This window comes from Nerophis ophidion, linkage group LG06 (assembly GCF_033978795.1).
Source record: "Nerophis ophidion isolate RoL-2023_Sa linkage group LG06, RoL_Noph_v1.0, whole genome shotgun sequence".
Classification (NCBI taxonomy): Eukaryota; Metazoa; Chordata; class Actinopteri; order Syngnathiformes; family Syngnathidae; genus Nerophis; species Nerophis ophidion.
In genome coordinates this window covers 48208690-48227030 of record NC_084616.1, presented here as the reverse complement: position 1 = coordinate 48227030, position 18341 = coordinate 48208690, and the positions used below count along the sequence as shown (strand labels likewise).

The 18341-nt window shown below is 41.8% G+C and overlaps 1 protein-coding gene across 1 annotated transcript in view; it reads left to right on the top strand.

The window, feature by feature from the left end:
• Positions 1-18341, top strand: part of ocstamp (osteoclast stimulatory transmembrane protein) — a 40186-nt gene that overhangs the window by 16502 nt on the left and 5343 nt on the right. Inside the window, exon 2 of the mRNA XM_061904002.1 lies at positions 7421-8414. Within this exon, the coding sequence (XP_061759986.1) occupies positions 7421-8414 (994 nt within the window). The remainder of the gene's footprint in view (positions 1-7420; positions 8415-18341) is intronic.

Genomic DNA, 18341 nt, shown 5'->3' with positions numbered 1-18341 from the left:
AATTGCCATTTCAGCTTTTGTTGGAAGGTTATTTTACTTGTTATAAGTAATATTAGTCATATTTGCAATAAGGAAATACCCAAAAAAACATTTTTTTTAATTGTATTAATTAATTTGAAATAAGCCAAGAGCTGCTCTTGGGGAATTTATTTCAAAGACAGTTAAAAACACCTTTATTTAAGAGTGCATTCCTATAATATTAAATTTTTACTTTTTTTTACTTTATATATTATTTTTGTTGTATTTGTCGTTTCATTCTTCTTTTTTCGACATTTCTGTTGTTGCATCATGCTGTATGCTTGTTTTTTGTCACATTTGTATTTTAACCATTTTAAGCACTTTGTAAGCTTTCTGTTGGAGAATTTCTATATAAATAAAATGTACTTACTTACTTGAAATGTTATTATGACTCAACCAGATTAAACATCTGAAATCAAGGAAATAATACATAGCCTTTTTTACAACATAGTTTTTTTTTTCTTACCGGTTCCCTTTATCTATTTATGGTCTCTAAAATTGTCAATTTATGATATCATGGATGTTAAATTATTTATTTTGTTGACCACTAACCAAAGAAATAATAAACTAAACTAAACTTTATGTAATACATGAAGAAGTATCCTCTAGATCAGTGGTTCTCAACTTTTTTTCAGTGATGTACCCCCTGTGAACATTTTTTTAATTCAAGTACCCCCTAATTACAGCAAAGCATTTTTGGTTGAAAAAAAGAGATAAAGAAGTAACCATTCATCAGTTTCTGATTTATTAAATTGTATAACAGTGCAAAATATTGCTCATTTGTAGTGGTTTATCTTGAACTATTTGGATAGAAAGATTTAAAAAATAACTAAAAACATGTTGAAAAATAAACAAGTGATTCAACTATAAATAAAGATTTCAACACATAGAAGTAATCATCAACTTAAAGTGCCCTCTTTGGGGATTGTAATAGAGATCCATCTGAATTCACGAATTTAATTCTAAACATTCTTCCACAAAAAAAGAAATCTTTAACATCGATATTTATGGAACATGTACACAATAAATCTAGTTTTTAACACAGTTGCATTTCTTTTCACAGTTTATGAACTTACATTCATATTTTGTTGAAGTATTATTCAATAAATATATTTATAAAGGATTTTTGAATTGTTGCTATTTCTCACGTACCACTTGGCATACGTTCAAGTATCCCCAGGGGTATGCGTACCCCCATTTGAGAACCACTGCTCTAGATAACCAGTGTCCTTCCCAGTGGACATTTAAACAATAGTATTGTGGTAGTTTTGATGATGTGGTCCTCAGCAGGATACAGCAGAGATTTTACAGATTTTAGTTATGTTAATAATTAAATGCATGTTTCTCTTTATAATGTTTTTGTTTTTGTTTTAATTCAAACCATTAAAGGATGTATTTATTGACAGAAATATATTCTGAGTTAGGGTTTGTTGAAGAAAACTTGCCATTGAGCATCTCAGGTATACAAAGTATGTTACCACGGTAACTGACTCTGAATTTGACTTACCTCTCTTTCTGAAATGGAAAACTCTGAATTTAAAATAAAAGATTACATACTAAAAGTTTTTACTTAACCTGCTTCCTGGAATACTCTCCTGATATCAAGACAGAGCTGGGTGACACCACAAATGTTGGAATGATACTAAGTAAATTGTTAAAATTTTTGCTTGGATATTTCTGAATATAAATTAAGTGAATTTGATATTTTGGCACAGGTTTAAATTTCAAAAAAAGAGAATCCTAGTCAGTAACCATGGCAACTTACGGTAGGCTGCAAACCTAACCCGTGAGCTGACAGGTTTTCATGAAAAAACCCTGAGTTTTTTCATGTTTAATGGCTTTATCCGCTCGAACTGTTGCATGTAATACAATAAAATGTGTGTAACATTTTTGATATGATTACAGATATAATCAAAACAAATCAAACATGTTGATTTTCAACCATCAAATATCAAAACAAAATTAACTCTTGAAGATTTATGTCGGAAAATAATTTCAATCTCATGGTTAGTTTGGTATTATTATATAAGACTGCTAAGAAAGAAATGTCTTGTTAGCAGCGGCTTCACTAGGTTTGAAGAATGGTTGTTGTGGTTTGTTGTGAACATTTTTGCAAGATCTTCTTGACACTGTGTTAGAATTATACAACAAACACTGAAGACATATAAATGGTTGAAAATGGAAGTGCAATAATACTTCAGTCATCTTTAGTAAGGATGTGATGGCCCAATGTAATGACTTTATTGGATGCAGGTGCAGGTTTCAAAGGTTTTACTGTTCAAGCAAAGGTACCCTATAGGCACAGAGGTATTCAAAGGCAATAATAGTTCAGCAACAAACAAAGACTAAAACTAAATGCTACAAACAGACAGGACCGTGTGGTCAGGCTAATGTTTTTCAAAGCTCAACAATACTGCCTGAGATATATATGGATGTTTGGGTCACAGGTGAGTGTGATCATTTATGATGAAAACAATAAAAGTGAAGATAAAAACACCCATAGAACTCAATTTTTTTGACTGTGAGTCTGTCAGTACGTCTTCAGACCCCAAAACACTACTCTATAATAACACTAAGGCTTTTAAACTACATACATTAGGTGTAAGTAGCACACCTATACTGCAAAGCTGTAGTAGTCTGATTGTTGACATCGAGGCAAATGTTCCCAAAACTGCCGGAGACTTTTTCTTTCATAATTTTCTCCGCCGTTCCCAGAGGTGAGTAGTAACGCGAGACATTTACTTCGTTACATCTACTTGAGTAACTTTTGGGATAAATTGTACTTCTATGAGTAGTTTTTATGCAAGATACTTTTACTTTGACTTGAGTATATTTATAGAGAAGAAACGCTACTTTTACTCCGCTCCATTTATCTACATTCAGCTCGTTACTCGCTACTTTTTTTTTATCGATCTATTAATGTTTGTTTTAGTTTTTCAAAGTAGTATCTGCGCATGCCTGCGTTTCACCAATCACATTTAGTCATTGGTGACGTAGGACCAATCAAACAGAGCCAGGCGGTCACGTGACCGTCACACGTCGAATCCGACTTACACAAGTTGAAAAACTTGTTCGAAATATGTACTGTACTGTGCAATCTACTAATAAAAGTTTCAATCAATCAATCAAAAGTGTAAAGGAAAAAAGACAATTTTTATTTCTAGCATACTTCCCGTCAAAAGCCTAAAGACTGATCGCACAGTTCCTGTCTTCACAATAAAAGTGCCGCTCCATCGCGCCTGCGCTAACAAAATAAGAGTCTCCGAAAGCCAGCGCAAACAAGGCAGTAAGCTACGGAGTTTGCCGCCAATGTATCTATTGTAAAGTGTATAAAAACGAATATAGAAGCTGGACAAATAAGATGCCAAAAACCAACGACTTTCATGTGGTATTAGACAGAAAGAAAGAACTTTTTTTCTCCTCCATTTGAAAACGTGGACGTCTGATTCCAATCAATGCAAGTCATCAGAATCAGGTAATAAACCAATTTATATTCTTGTCTTCATGAAAGATAGGAATCTATGTGTTAAACAAGCATATATATTCATTAAAACACCTTTAACATTTAAACAAAAACTGCAAAATAAATAAATATAATTTATACACTGTATATATATACAGTATCTAAATTATATTTTTTTATTTTGCCGTTTTATATATATATATATATATATATATATATATATATATATATATATGCATCTTGTTGTGATCCGGCTTCTGGATCACACATCTCTAGCATGTTTATGTCCTTTTTGTATTGTCCTATGTTTTGGACTCTACCGATCCCGTTTGTTAGCGCACTTCCTTGTTTTGTATTGTCACCATGGCAACCTAATTACGCCTCCTGTACGGACTCACTGCGCACACCTGTTTTGAATTATTTGTGTTGTATTTAAGACCACCTGCTACCTTAGTTCCTCCTGGCAGTTTTGTTTGCTCACGCAACAAGTTACGATTGTTATTCCTCATTGCTTCACTCTGCTAAGTTTTAGCTTAGCTTTTCGCGCGCTCGGCTCGCGCTGCTAACGGACTTTGGAACTCTACTCTTGTTACAAAGAGCATTTAGCTTTCCGTGCGGTGGCACGCCTTTTCTTTTCCTTTGTCAAGTGTTTTGTTGTGTTCTATTATTAAATCTGGTTCCTAACTCCACTCCTGCTTGCTCCCGTCTTTGGCATCTTGGGGCCGACACCTCCGCGCATCACAATGCGCCCACCAAATCGTAACACATCCATCCATCCATCCATCCATTTCCTACCGCTTATTCCCTTTTGAGGTCGCGGGGGGCGCTGGCACCTATCTCAGCTACAATCGGGCGGAAGGCGGGGTACACCCTGAACATATTGATATTTATGGTATGTGTGTGTATGTATATGATACGTGTGTATATGTAAATATGATGTAGATCACCTTGACTTGGTCATTTATCAAATAATTGATTGACGTTGAAAAACGTATTGGGGTGTTAGCATTTGGTGGTCAATTGTACGGAATATATACTGTACTGTGCAATCTACTGATACAAGTTTCAGTCAATCAATCAATGAATGGCTACTGAGCCTATGGTGCTGTTAAGTTATTGTGGCTCAATTTGCCTTTTTTTTTCTTTTAATGTATTATTATTTAATATATATTATTGTTTTAGTTGCTTAAGAGATATTCCTGTCCCTGAATTTGCTCATTGCTATTTTTATGTTTTTGTGCATTATTTGTTGCCGTAATGAGGTTACTCATCAGTTACTCAGTACTTGAGTAGTTTTTTCACAACATACTTTTTACTTTTACTCAAGTAAATTTTTGGGTTACTACTCCTTACTTTTAATTGAGTAATAAATCTCTAAAGTAACAGTACTCTTACTTGAGTACAGTTTTTGGCTACTCTACCCACCTCTGGCCGTTCCTAAAATGTTGATTGCACAGAATCCTTGAAATTCCCACAAATGACCTACTCAGTGGCCTAGTGGTTATAGTGTCCGCCCTGAGATCGATAGGTTGTGGGTTCAAACCCCGGCCGAGTCATACCAAAGACTATAAAAATGGGACCCATTACCTCGCTGCTTGGCACTCAGCATCAAGGGTTGGAAATGGGGGTTAAATCACCATAAATGATTCCCGGGCGTGGCACCGCTACAGGGGGTGATCAAGGGGATGGGTCAAATGCAGAGGACAAATTTTACCACACCTAGTGTGTGTGTGACAATCATTGGTACTTTTTAACTTCAACTTTAACTTTAACTTAACAAATGCGCCAGTACTGACAAGACTAGAATTAAAGCATGTTTACTTCCGGGTTTACTTCTGTAAACATTGCAAGAAGTGCGAAGTCATGGCGCCATGTCTATATTCGGGTCAGCATGGATTCACATTGGAGTCTGGACAAATTTTGTTTGTAATATGAATAATTACAGAAGATCAAATTTGATATTCAGTATAATAATGCGGGCGTTACTGATGGAATGGATTGTATTGGATAATAGGTGCTGACAAAGAGTCAAAAAATGTTTTTCTAATTAAAATGAATAATGACAAGTTATATTATCATTTCAAACTCATAGTTCTGCATATTCATATTGAATTGTTCTGCAATTTTTGGTCAAAAAAATCATACCAAATTATTCAGGGGGTTTTAAGAATATTAAAATAGGCCTAACGATGCCGATGCTTGTTAGTCTTTTATTTTTTTCAATCCTTAATTTTAGATATTTAATATTCATTGGATTTGTTTGGATTAAAATAATTAATTTTGTTTTATCACTATTGAAAATATAACTAAAATCAAGGCTAAAGTGTAGCCTGTTAGCTATTATATTGGCAAAAAAAGAAGGAATATATTTTCTTTATATTGATTTTAGAAATTGAATTGGTTTTGTTCATAGATTAAGGAGTCAATAATATTTACTTTGCATTTGTGCTGACTTTACATGACAAATATAATACAAACAAATAAGAGGCATTTTTTTTCCAGGCGCATCAATGTAAACTTTTAGCAGCGGAATTACACCTAAATTAAAATATGTTATTCCATATCAATCCTCCACTTTTTTTTAAGAAATGGAATTAAACGGTAAATCAATAAATTCCTGCATTCAAAAATCTTTATTGACTCGAGCAGTAGTTGTCTGTCACTTCAGTCCAATATTATTTTATTTTATTACTTTTCTTTCTAGAAAAAAAAGTGTTCATATTTACCACAAGAGCATATTAACACTTTCACTTCCAGCTAGGTATAGAAAGACGGCCTTTTCTGTCCATAGATGCTATGGTGAATTACAGGATGAGCATTTTAAACGCGGAGTTTGTTGAACCTCTTACCTATAATACGCCCCTTGTACACTGAAAAAAGTGACTTTTTGGTGCTGTAAACTCTGTTAGAGTAACTGTCATAATTTATACCTAGCATTTTTAACATTCAGTAAGAACTACAGTTTCTTAAGTAAAATTAAACATTTTAAAGTAAGTTTTACTTATGTTTCCTCATACTATTTAAATGTTTAATAGTTGGACGTACATAAACCTAAAAATATTACATAAACTTTACTCTGAAAATCTAGTGTTTTGAAACGCATGCGCACAGCACAACAGGCTCCGACCGACTGGCTCTGCTCCGGCCGTTAGGATCACTTCACAGAGCACTGCAAGGTGGCATTATGGGTAATTCTTATCTTGCGTTTATAATGTGTTAGAGAGCAGATGTTCTCCAGAAATGTGTTTGGTGTGGGTTCACAGAGTGTGGCATATATTAGTAAGCATGTTAAAGTTGTTTATATCAAAACCGTCAGTGTAAAAGGTATGGCTGTTGAACAAGTACGCATTGCAATCTCATACGCGAAGCAGCGAAATGTATGCGTCCTTCCGGCACGCAGACAGCATGGTGTAAAAGTGGGCGCGATGACGTTTTGTAGAGCAGTGGTCCCCATCCACCGGGCCGCGGCCGCAGAATGATTTTTTATTAAATTATTTTATCACACTCCATTGATAAGCGCAGGAGTGAGAAGAGGTTTTAAATTCATTAGCGCCCCGGCGGCTATTCAAGGAAATACAGTATGTAGAATTGTATTAATATTTTTAGTAAAATTATGTTCCTGCCGATGAAAAACAAGTAGACTTTGCTTAATTTGTTTATATAGATATAACTTAGAACTTCGATGTAATTAAGTAACTGTTACTTAATATCTTCACAACTGTTATGTTATATGGTAAGTAAAATTTACTTGATACTGGTAAGTGAGTGTTACTTGATATTGCAGCATTAAATTTTGCTTAAATCATTTGCGTGCAAATACCTACAATAATTTTTTCAAGTAAATCTTATGAGTTATTTTTTTCAGTGTACCGATATCATCTGCATTTGGATTGTTCCGCCCACCATGCTAAGATCAATAAATGCTGTGTTTGGTAACAGGACAGAATGCTGCAAGCAGTCAGTGAGGTCCTTCCTGTCCTACCTGTGGGATGTTTACTCGTCATCCAAACCAGTAGGCAAACACATCTGGACGCTGATGGGTCTTTGTTTCACTCTGGTCGTTGTTACTGGGGGTCTGCTTCACCGCTGGCTCTCCAAAACTCTACAATATGATTACGACGCATCCCTTCACCCAGCGCTGGTCTACAGCGTGGTCACGTTCTTGGCGTCATTCCTTTGTCATCCATTGCGTTGTGTGCTAACCATGATCCTGCCGACCGTCTGCACCAGGCAGGGCCGCAAACTCCTCATCTCAGCCTCTGTCATGATCGTGGTGCTGAATGTCATCCCCAACATTAGCGTGAACGTCGGGGCGGTGGTGCGTACCCTGAAGTGCACTGCTGAGGGCTTTTCAAAGACTTTACTGAACTCATCCGAGCTTTTAAACACGGCAAGGAAGGACATCGTTAAGGAAGCCATTAAAGTGAGGAAGGAGGACCTGAGCATTGTAACCAACTTAAGGAAGTTGGATAATTTCACACATTTCGACGTGTCAGAAGTCAAAAGCAGGTTTGCTCAGATGATCGGGCAAATAGAAATCAACTTTTCCCGGATTAGGACCCTGCTATCAGAATACAAGCTGCTGTCCAACCGGATTCTGGCAGCCATCTTTGTTGCCTTGCTGATCTTTGAATCTGCTCGCTACTTGAGATCTTATCTGACTTCAGTGAAGTTCGATAACAACTTCCAACAGCTCCTTCAAAATGAAGCTCTCAGCGCCATCAAAATATCTGCTACTTTGGTGGCAAAGTGCAAAATAATCAGTCAGGGATGCACTTCAAGCATGGTTTCACAGCTGGTAATGACTTTGTATTTCACTGCAATAGCTTTAATCGTAGCTTTGGACTATATTGTGTACCACGTAGTTCACTTGATTTTGCCATTGCTGCTGGACTTTCCTCCCATGTCTGCCACCATCACCATCAGTTATAAGGTAAGAAACCACCATGCAGCTCCTCATTCACCAAGTATTTCATCACCCATTATTATACTGTAGGCAAGGCAAGTTTATTTATATAGCACAATCCGTACAAAAGGCAATTCAAAGTGCTTTACAGAACGTGACAAGAAGGCAAAATATATACACTTAATAATCATAAAAACAATCACAGTCAAAATTCAAATCAACCAAGTAGTGCAAATAAAACAAATTGAGTTGTCATATGAACAATGAAATAAAAGTGTTTTCAGCCTGGATTTGAACAGTGCCAAAATCAGATCTTCTGGAAGACTATTTCAGATTTCAGAAGCATAAAACTGAAATGTATTTTTACCATGTTTGGTACTCTACCTACAAATACTACAAACACAACGGCACCTGACCTTTGTTAGGAATCCGTTCCGAAGAATCCGTCTGCTGACAACCGAATCATATGAAAACCGAAACAATCCCTCAAAAATCGAAATACCAGCGTGTACCTAAAAGGGTACGATGCTTTTTGCTGGGGGTGTATCTTTTTGAGAGGCCTTTCTGTACCGTTCAGGCCCTATCATTTGGATTCATCACATGTGCGGATGTGGGTGGGGATGCATGAATTCCAATGGGGAGTATGTCTCACCAAAACACCAGCATATTGTCGCATCACTGTAGATGCCACACCGATCCACCTGTCGATCTCAAGATCCACTCTTCCATCACTCGTGAACAAGACTCCTGGGTACTTGAACCCCTCCATTTGGGACAAGATCTCCGCTCCAACTTGGAGATTGCACTCCAACCTTTTCCGGGCAAGAACCATGTACTCGGATGTCAGGTTTAAGCACCCAATTATCTATTAAACAGGACAAGAAGCAAGGAATCAAACAGTGACAGAATTCAATTTAGTTCATGAGGAGAGCGCGTGGAACTACACCCTCGTACAGTGTCACCCCACGCTCTGAGGAAAAAGTTCCCGCGCTTCCCCATTTATTTGGGCATTTCCTGATTACATAGCTGAAGCTGCTTTTAAGGGGAGAGGTCACATTATGCAGCATCAAAGCACACATGTTACATAAACAGTTAAAATAAAATGTGTTTGGAGCGGTGTCAGGTTCACCCCCTTTATGCTCGTTCACCTTATCTTCTTGGAGACGTCGGACCCTGATATGGCCCCTCCTGTGGCTGTCCAAAACCGAAAGACAATGGCTCCTACAGTGAGGCGAGTTTCATGACACACAGTGGAGAATAACAAGCTGTTGCCTTTGCATGATATGAACATGGACAGCTTTATGAGCACAAGTGAATAGCAACCAGGGCAACCGGTCTTCATGCAGGGCAACCTGACCTGCAAGCAAACAAGTTGTGATAACTTATATATAATTATTCTGACTTTGGATTTGGAGATACTCATATTTATCACAGTCACTTTACACTTGGCTGCAAACAAATCCAGTGAGAATTGAAGACCCTGGTCAGATGAAGCCATCAGGACCACATCATCTGCAAAAAGAAGAGACCTAACCCTGCAGCCACCAAACCGGATCCCCTCAACGCCCTGTCTGTGCCTAAAAAGTCTGTCCATAAAAGTTACAAACAGAATTTGTCACAAAGGGCAGCCCTGGCGGAGTTTAACCATCACTGAAAATTAATCCAACTTACTCCCTGCAATGCGGACCAAGCTCTAACACCGATCATACAGGGATCGGACCGCCACAATCAAACGGTCCACAACTCCATACTCTCTGAGCACTCCCCATGGTTGAAGGTCTTCTACCAGTCCACAAAGAACATGTAGACTGGCTGGGCAAACTCCCATGCACCCTCAAGAACCCTATCGAGAGTATAGGCTGATCCACAGTTCCACGCCCAGGAAGAAAATCACACTGCTCCTCCTGAATCCGAGGTTCAACTATCCGGCGTAGCCTCCTATACAGTACACTTGAATAGACCTTACCGGGAAGGCTGAGGAGTCACCGTTTCCTCTTCTTAAAGAAAAGAACCACAACCCCAGTCTACCAATCCAGAGGCACCATCCCCAATGTCCACAAAATGCTGCAGAGTCTTGTCAACAAAGACAGCCCTACAGTATCCAGAGGCTTAAGGAACTCCGGGCAGATCTCATCCACCCTGCCACTAAAGAGTTTTTTTAACTACCTCGGCAACCTCAGCCCCAGACATAGGAGAGCTCAACACAGATTCCCCAGGCACTTCTTCCTCATAGGAAGACATGTAGGTGGGATTTAAGGTATTCGAAGTATTCCTTCCTCCAATCCACAACGTCCTGAGTCTAGGTCAGCAGCACACCATCCCCACCATACTCTGTGTTGACTTCTCGCTCCTGTGGTGGAAGATGGTGGTCCAGAATCGGTTCAAAGCCATCCGGAAGTTGTTTTCCATGGCTTCACCGAACTCCTCCCATGTCCAAAAATCTGCAAGACGTTCCCAGCAGAACCTCACACTATGTATGGGCTTGCCAGGTCTGACCGGCATCCTCCCCCACCACCTGAGCCAACTTACCAACAGGTGGCAATCAGTACAAAGCTTCACCCCTCTCGTCACTAGGGTGTCCTGGTGCCAAGTGCACATACAGACACCCTTATGTTTGAACATGGTGTTCGTTATGGATAATCTGTAATGAACACCTAAGTCCAATAACAAAACATCACTCCTGCTCAAATCCGGGTGGCCGTTTTTCCCATCCAAGCCTCAAGGTTTCACTCTCATTGCCAATGTGGCCATTTAATTCACAAAGCAAAACAAGGGAATCACTCAAGGGAGCACTCTCCAGTACTCCCTAGAGGGAATCAACAAAGGGATGTTATGTACTCAGGTTACTAGGTTTATTGTAACATTTGATGATTGTGTGGGATGTGTATGCTACTCGATGTGTTGGTTGTAGAACTAAGTGTGAAATTAACAATGTAAATAATACCAGAGGATGTTGTACGTGCGTGATGGATGAAATATTTGTCAATCCAAGAGGGCGAGGCAAAAGGGAAGTCCAGGGACAGTCAGGAGGTCGAGGGCAGGAGAGAAGTGACAAGGGGTCGTGTCCAAACAGGGGTCGAAGGTCGAGGGAGACAGTCCAAAATCCAGATGGAGGTTGAGTTACAAAACTCGAGCACACGGAACACATCGGGCACTGCGAGGGAAACAAGGGACAAGAGTCAACAAGACAACAAGGGACACGGAGAACAAGAGCGAGGACAACAAGAGGGAAGCCAGAGACGTATGCTTACTACAGAGAGTTAACGACGTTCCGGCGCAGGTTCCAAGGAGTGACTGGCCTTTATGCTGTCCTCCTGATTGCTGTCAGATGGGCTGATTGCTGTCAGTCTACAGCTGCGGCGAAGTTTGGGCGTGAAGTACTCAGAGCGTGTCCTGGCATGCTGCCAGACAGAGTGTTGAATCTTGCTGTGGAAGGATTGTGGGTTCGAGACCGCGCTGTGACAAGGGAAGGTACTTTGAACTGCTGTTTGGTGCACAAACACAATCAACAGTCAGGACCCGTGCCACCACCCAAAGGCGGAGGGAGGCTACTCTCTAGTCTATCGAGTTAAACTCCAACATACAGGCTCATACCCCAGCCCGACGCCTCTCACTGCTTGCAATGCCAGGCTCCTCCCCAGGCTCCTTTCCCCCCAGTGAGGGGACGTTCAAATTCCCAAGAGCCAGCTTCTGTAGCCGAGGATCGGACCGCCAAGGGCCCTGCCTTTGGCTTCTGCCCAGCTAACACTGCACCCAACCTCAAATCCCCCTCTCATGAGTGGTGAGCCCATTGGAGGGGGGACCCATGTTACCAGGCCCCATGGGGACAGGCGTAGCCACCAGGTGCTCGCCATCGAGCCCCACCTACAATACCATACCAACTTTATTTATAAAGCCCTTTAAAAACAACCAAAGTTGAAGAACAAAGGGCTGTACACCACAAATAAATAAAGGCAAAGGACGGACTAAAAAATTAACATTTAAAACAGAAGTAAAAAACACATTAAAATAGCAAATACAAATTACCCTAAGAACAATTTGTTAGATAAAAAGCAGTTAAAAAGTCAAAAACAGTTAAAAAAGTTAAAAACAGTTTAAAGTCTCATGCTGGGTTAAAAGCCAGTGAATAAAAATGGGTTTCAAGAAGGGTCTTAAAAATAGCCAAAGAAGGGGCCTGTCTCACATGGAGAGGGAGATCGTTCCAGAGTTTGGGACCCGCAACAGAGAATGCTCTATCCCCTCTGAGCTTGCGCTTTGATTTGGGTACCTCCAAGATCAGCTGATCAGCTGACCTGAGGGACCGGGTGGAGGCATAGAGGTGGAGCAGCTCAAAGAGGTAAAATGGGGCTAGACCATGTAAGGATTTAAAAACGAGTCAGATAATTTTAAAATTGACTCTGAAAGACACAGGCAGCCAGTGGAGGGAGGCTAAAACAGGAGTAATGTGCTCTCTTTTTGTTGTGTTTGTTTAAAAGTTGGGTAGCTGCATTTTGGGCCACCTGCAGACGTGAGAGAAAGGATTGATTAATACCAAAATACAAAGAGTTACTGTAATCCAGCCGAGATGCAATGAAGGCATGGATTACTGTCTTAAACTGTTGCCTAGAAAGAAGGTTTTTAACCTTGGCCAGCTGACGTAAATAAAAAAAGCTGGCTTTCACCACTGTGCCAATCTGACGGTCCAATTTAAAATCACTGTCAAAACGAAAGCCCACGTAGATGACCATGGGCTTAATTTGCAAAGTCAAAGGGCCAAAGTCAACAGGGGGGAGCTCACAGGTACCACTTGGTCCAAACACTATCACTTCTGTCTTCTTTTCATTGAAATATAAGAAGTTTATCGCCCTCCAGGCCTTGATATCTTCAAGGCAAGCAAGTAGTGGCTGCATTGAAGAGGCATGATTTCTCTTTAACGGAAAATAAATGTGTGTGTCATCGGCATAACAATGAAAACAAATATCATGCTTTCTTAAGATTGAGCCCAGAGGAAGTAAATACATAGAAAAGAGCAGTGGTCCTATAATTGAGCCTTGTGGGACCCCACATGTCAATGGAGCAACAGAGGATTCAAAACCAACAACATTTACAGAGAAAGTCATTGTGAAAGACTCCTCTTGAGCCGGCCTGAATGAATGTGAAGGACCCCAGTTGTCAGGTGATAAACAATTTTTAATTTCTGCTCTTTCGTGCAAATGTCCTTTGTGGCTCGTGCTCCGTCTCGCTCCCCTCTGCCGTCAGCCCCCTTTCATGGTCTCCGACGCTGCTGATAAAAAGACAGGTGATTAGACAACTCGTTCCAGCTGAGAAATCTCCTAACCTGTCGTTGCTTCACAGCCGGCTCCTGCCTCATGCCCTGTCCACAGGGGACATGTGACCACGGCCCTTCCACATGCCTCCACCGCCAGTTTCAGGCCGGGCAGCTGTCTGGCCGCGTCCACTGCCCCTCCCCTCGCGTAGAGGGGCGAGAGAGGAAGTCGGCCACGGCCATCTGCGTACCCGGCCGGTGGAACACCCAGAAGTTGTAGGGTTGCAACGCAAGGTACCACCGGGTGATCCGTGCGTTGGCATCCTTCATGCGGTGGAGCCACTGGAACGGTTTGTGGTTCGAGCAGAGACTGAAGGCGCGCCCCAACAAGTAGTACCGGAGGGCCCTGACTGCCCACCAGATGGCGAGGCACACCCTCCCCACCGTACTGTACCTCGCCTCCCGGTTCAAGAGTTTTCGACTGATGTACAGGATGGGACAGCACCGCCCCCAGTCCCTGCCCTGACGCGTCCGCCTGCAGACAAAAAGGGTGGGTGAAGACAGGAATGCGCAGTACCGGCTCCAATACATCGTTAAGGAAGCCATTAAAGTGAGGAAGGAGGACCTGAGCATTGTAACCAACTTAAGGAAGTTGGATAATTTCACACATTTCGACGTGTCAGAAGTCAAAAGCAGGTTTGCTCAGATGATCGGGCAAATAGAAATCAACTTTTCCCGGATTAGGACCCTGCTATCAGAATACAAGCTGCTGTCCAACCGGATTCTGGCAGCCATCTTTGTTGCCTTGCTGATCTTTGAATCTGCTCGCTACTTGAGATCTTATCTGACTTCAGTGAAGTTCGATAACAACTTCCAACAGCTCCTTCAAAATGAAGCTCTCAGCGCCATCAAAATATCTGCTACTTTGGTGGCAAAGTGCAAAATAATCAGTCAGGGATGCACTTCAAGCATGGTTTCACAGCTGGTAATGACTTTGTATTTCACTGCAATAGCTTTAATCGTAGCTTTGGACTATATTGTGTACCACGTAGTTCACTTGATTTTGCCATTGCTGCTGGACTTTCCTCCCATGTCTGCCACCATCACCATCAGTTATAAGGTAAGAAACCACCATGCAGCTCCTCATTCACCAAGTATTTCATCACCCATTATTATACTGTAGGCAAGGCAAGTTTATTTATATAGCACAATCCGTACAAAAGGCAATTCAAAGTGCTTTACAGAACGTGACAAGAAGGCAAAATATATACACTTAATAATCATAAAAACAATCACAGTCAAAATTCAAATCAACCAAGTAGTGCAAATAAAACAAATTGAGTTGTCATATGAACAATGAAATAAAAGTGTTTTCAGCCTGGATTTGAACAGTGCCAAAATCAGATCTTCTGGAAGACTATTTCAGATTTCAGAAGCATAAAACTGAAATGTATTTTTACCATGTTTGGTACTCTACCTACAAATACTACAAACACAACGGCACCTGACCTTTGTTAGGAATCCGTTCCGAAGAATCCGTCTGCTGACAACCGAATCATATGAAAACCGAAACAATCCCTCAAAAATCGAAATACCAGCGTGTACCTAAAAGGGTACGATGCTTTTTGCTGGGGGTGTATCTTTTTGAGAGGCCTTTCTGTACCGTTCAGGCCCTATCATTTGGATTCATCACATGTGCGGATGTGGGTGGGGATGCATGAATTCCAATGGGGAGTATGTCTCACCAAAACACCAGCATATTGTCGCATCACTGTAGATGCCACACCGATCCACCTGTCGATCTCAAGATCCACTCTTCCATCACTCGTGAACAAGACTCCTGGGTACTTGAACCCCTCCATTTGGGACAAGATCTCCGCTCCAACTTGGAGATTGCACTCCAACCTTTTCCGGGCAAGAACCATGTACTCGGATGTCAGGTTTAAGCACCCAATTATCTATTAAACAGGACAAGAAGCAAGGAATCAAACAGTGACAGAATTCAATTTAGTTCATGAGGAGAGCGCGTGGAACTACACCCTCGTACAGTGTCACCCCACGCTCTGAGGAAAAAGTTCCCGCGCTTCCCCATTTATTTGGGCATTTCCTGATTACATAGCTGAAGCTGCTTTTAAGGGGAGAGGTCACATTATGCAGCATCAAAGCACACATGTTACATAAACAGTTAAAATAAAATGTGTTTGGAGCGGTGTCAGGTTCACCCCCTTTATGCTCGTTCACCTTATCTTCTTGGAGACGTCGGACCCTGATATGGCCCCTCCTGTGGCTGTCCAAAACCGAAAGACAATGGCTCCTACAGTGAGGCGAGTTTCATGACACACAGTGGAGAATAACAAGCTGTTGCCTTTGCATGATATGAACATGGACAGCTTTATGAGCACAAGTGAATAGCAACCAGGGCAACCGGTCTTCATGCAGGGCAACCTGACCTGCAAGCAAACAAGTTGTGATAACTTATATATAATTATTCTGACTTTGGATTTGGAGATACTCATATTTATCACAGTCACTTTACACTTGGCTGCAAACAAATCCAGTGAGAATTGAAGACCCTGGTCAGATGAAGCCATCAGGACCACATCATCTGCAAAAAGAAGAGACCTAACCCTGCAGCCACCAAACCGGATCCCCTCAACGCCCTGTCTGTGCCTAAAAAGTCTGTCCATAAAAGTTACAAACAGAATTTGTCACAAAGGGCAGCCCTGGCGGAGTTTAACCATCACTGAAAATTAATCCAACTTACTCCCTGCAATGCGGACCAAGCTCTAACACCGATCATACAGGGATCGGACCGCCACAATCAAACGGTCCACAACTCCATACTCTCTGAGCACTCCCCATGGTTGAAGGTCTTCTACCAGTCCACAAAGAACATGTAGACTGGCTGGGCAAACTCCCATGCACCCTCAAGAACCCTATCGAGAGTATAGGCTGATCCACAGTTCCACGCCCAGGAAGAAAATCACACTGCTCCTCCTGAATCCGAGGTTCAACTATCCGGCGTAGCCTCCTATACAGTACACTTGAATAGACCTTACCGGGAAGGCTGAGGAGTCACCGTTTCCTCTTCTTAAAGAAAAGAACCACAACCCCAGTCTACCAATCCAGAGGCACCATCCCCAATGTCCACAAAATGCTGCAGAGTCTTGTCAACAAAGACAGCCCTACAGTATCCAGAGGCTTAAGGAACTCCGGGCAGATCTCATCCACCCTGCCACTAAAGAGTTTTTTTAACTACCTCGGCAACCTCAGCCCCAGACATAGGAGAGCTCAACACAGATTCCCCAGGCACTTCTTCCTCATAGGAAGACATGTAGGTGGGATTTAAGGTATTCGAAGTATTCCTTCCTCCAATCCACAACGTCCTGAGTCTAGGTCAGCAGCACACCATCCCCACCATACTCTGTGTTGACTTCTCGCTCCTGTGGTGGAAGATGGTGGTCCAGAATCGGTTCAAAGCCATCCGGAAGTTGTTTTCCATGGCTTCACCGAACTCCTCCCATGTCCAAAAATCTGCAAGACGTTCCCAGCAGAACCTCACACTATGTATGGGCTTGCCAGGTCTGACCGGCATCCTCCCCCACCACCTGAGCCAACTTACCAACAGGTGGCAATCAGTACAAAGCTTCACCCCTCTCGTCACTAGGGTGTCCTGGTGCCAAGTGCACATACAGACACCCTTATGTTTGAACATGGTGTTCGTTATGGATAATCTGTAATGAACACCTAAGTCCAATAACAAAACATCACTCCTGCTCAAATCCGGGTGGCCGTTTTTCCCATCCAAGCCTCAAGGTTTCACTCTCATTGCCAATGTGGCCATTTAATTCACAAAGCAAAACAAGGGAATCACTCAAGGGAGCACTCTCCAGTACTCCCTAGAGGGAATCAACAAAGGGATGTTATGTACTCAGGTTACTAGGTTTATTGTAACATTTGATGATTGTGTGGGATGTGTATGCTACTCGATGTGTTGGTTGTAGAACTAAGTGTGAAATTAACAATGTAAATAATACCAGAGGATGTTGTACGTGCGTGATGGATGAAATATTTGTCAATCCAAGAGGGCGAGGCAAAAGGGAAGTCCAGGGACAGTCAGGAGGTCGAGGGCAGGAGAGAAGTGACAAGGGGTCGTGTCCAAACAGGGGTCGAAGGTCGAGGGAGACAGTCCAAAATCCAGATGGAGGTTGAGTTACAAAACTCGAGCACACGGAACACATCGGGCACTGCGAGGGAAACAAGGGACAAGAGTCAACAAGACAACAAGGGACACGGAGAACAAGAGCGAGGACAACAAGAGGGAAGCCAGAGACGTATGCTTACTACAGAGAGTTAACGACGTTCCGGCGCAGGTTCCAAGGAGTGACTGGCCTTTATGCTGTCCTCCTGATTGCTGTCAGATGGGCTGATTGCTGTCAGTCTACAGCTGCGGCGAAGTTTGGGCGTGAAGTACTCAGAGCGTGTCCTGGCATGCTGCCAGACAGAGTGTTGAATCTTGCTGTGGAAGGATTGTGGGTTCGAGACCGCGCTGTGACAAGGGAAGGTACTTTGAACTGCTGTTTGGTGCACAAACACAATCAACAGTCAGGACCCGTGCCACCACCCAAAGGCGGAGGGAGGCTACTCTCTAGTCTATCGAGTTAAACTCCAACATACAGGCTCATACCCCAGCCCGACGCCTCTCACTG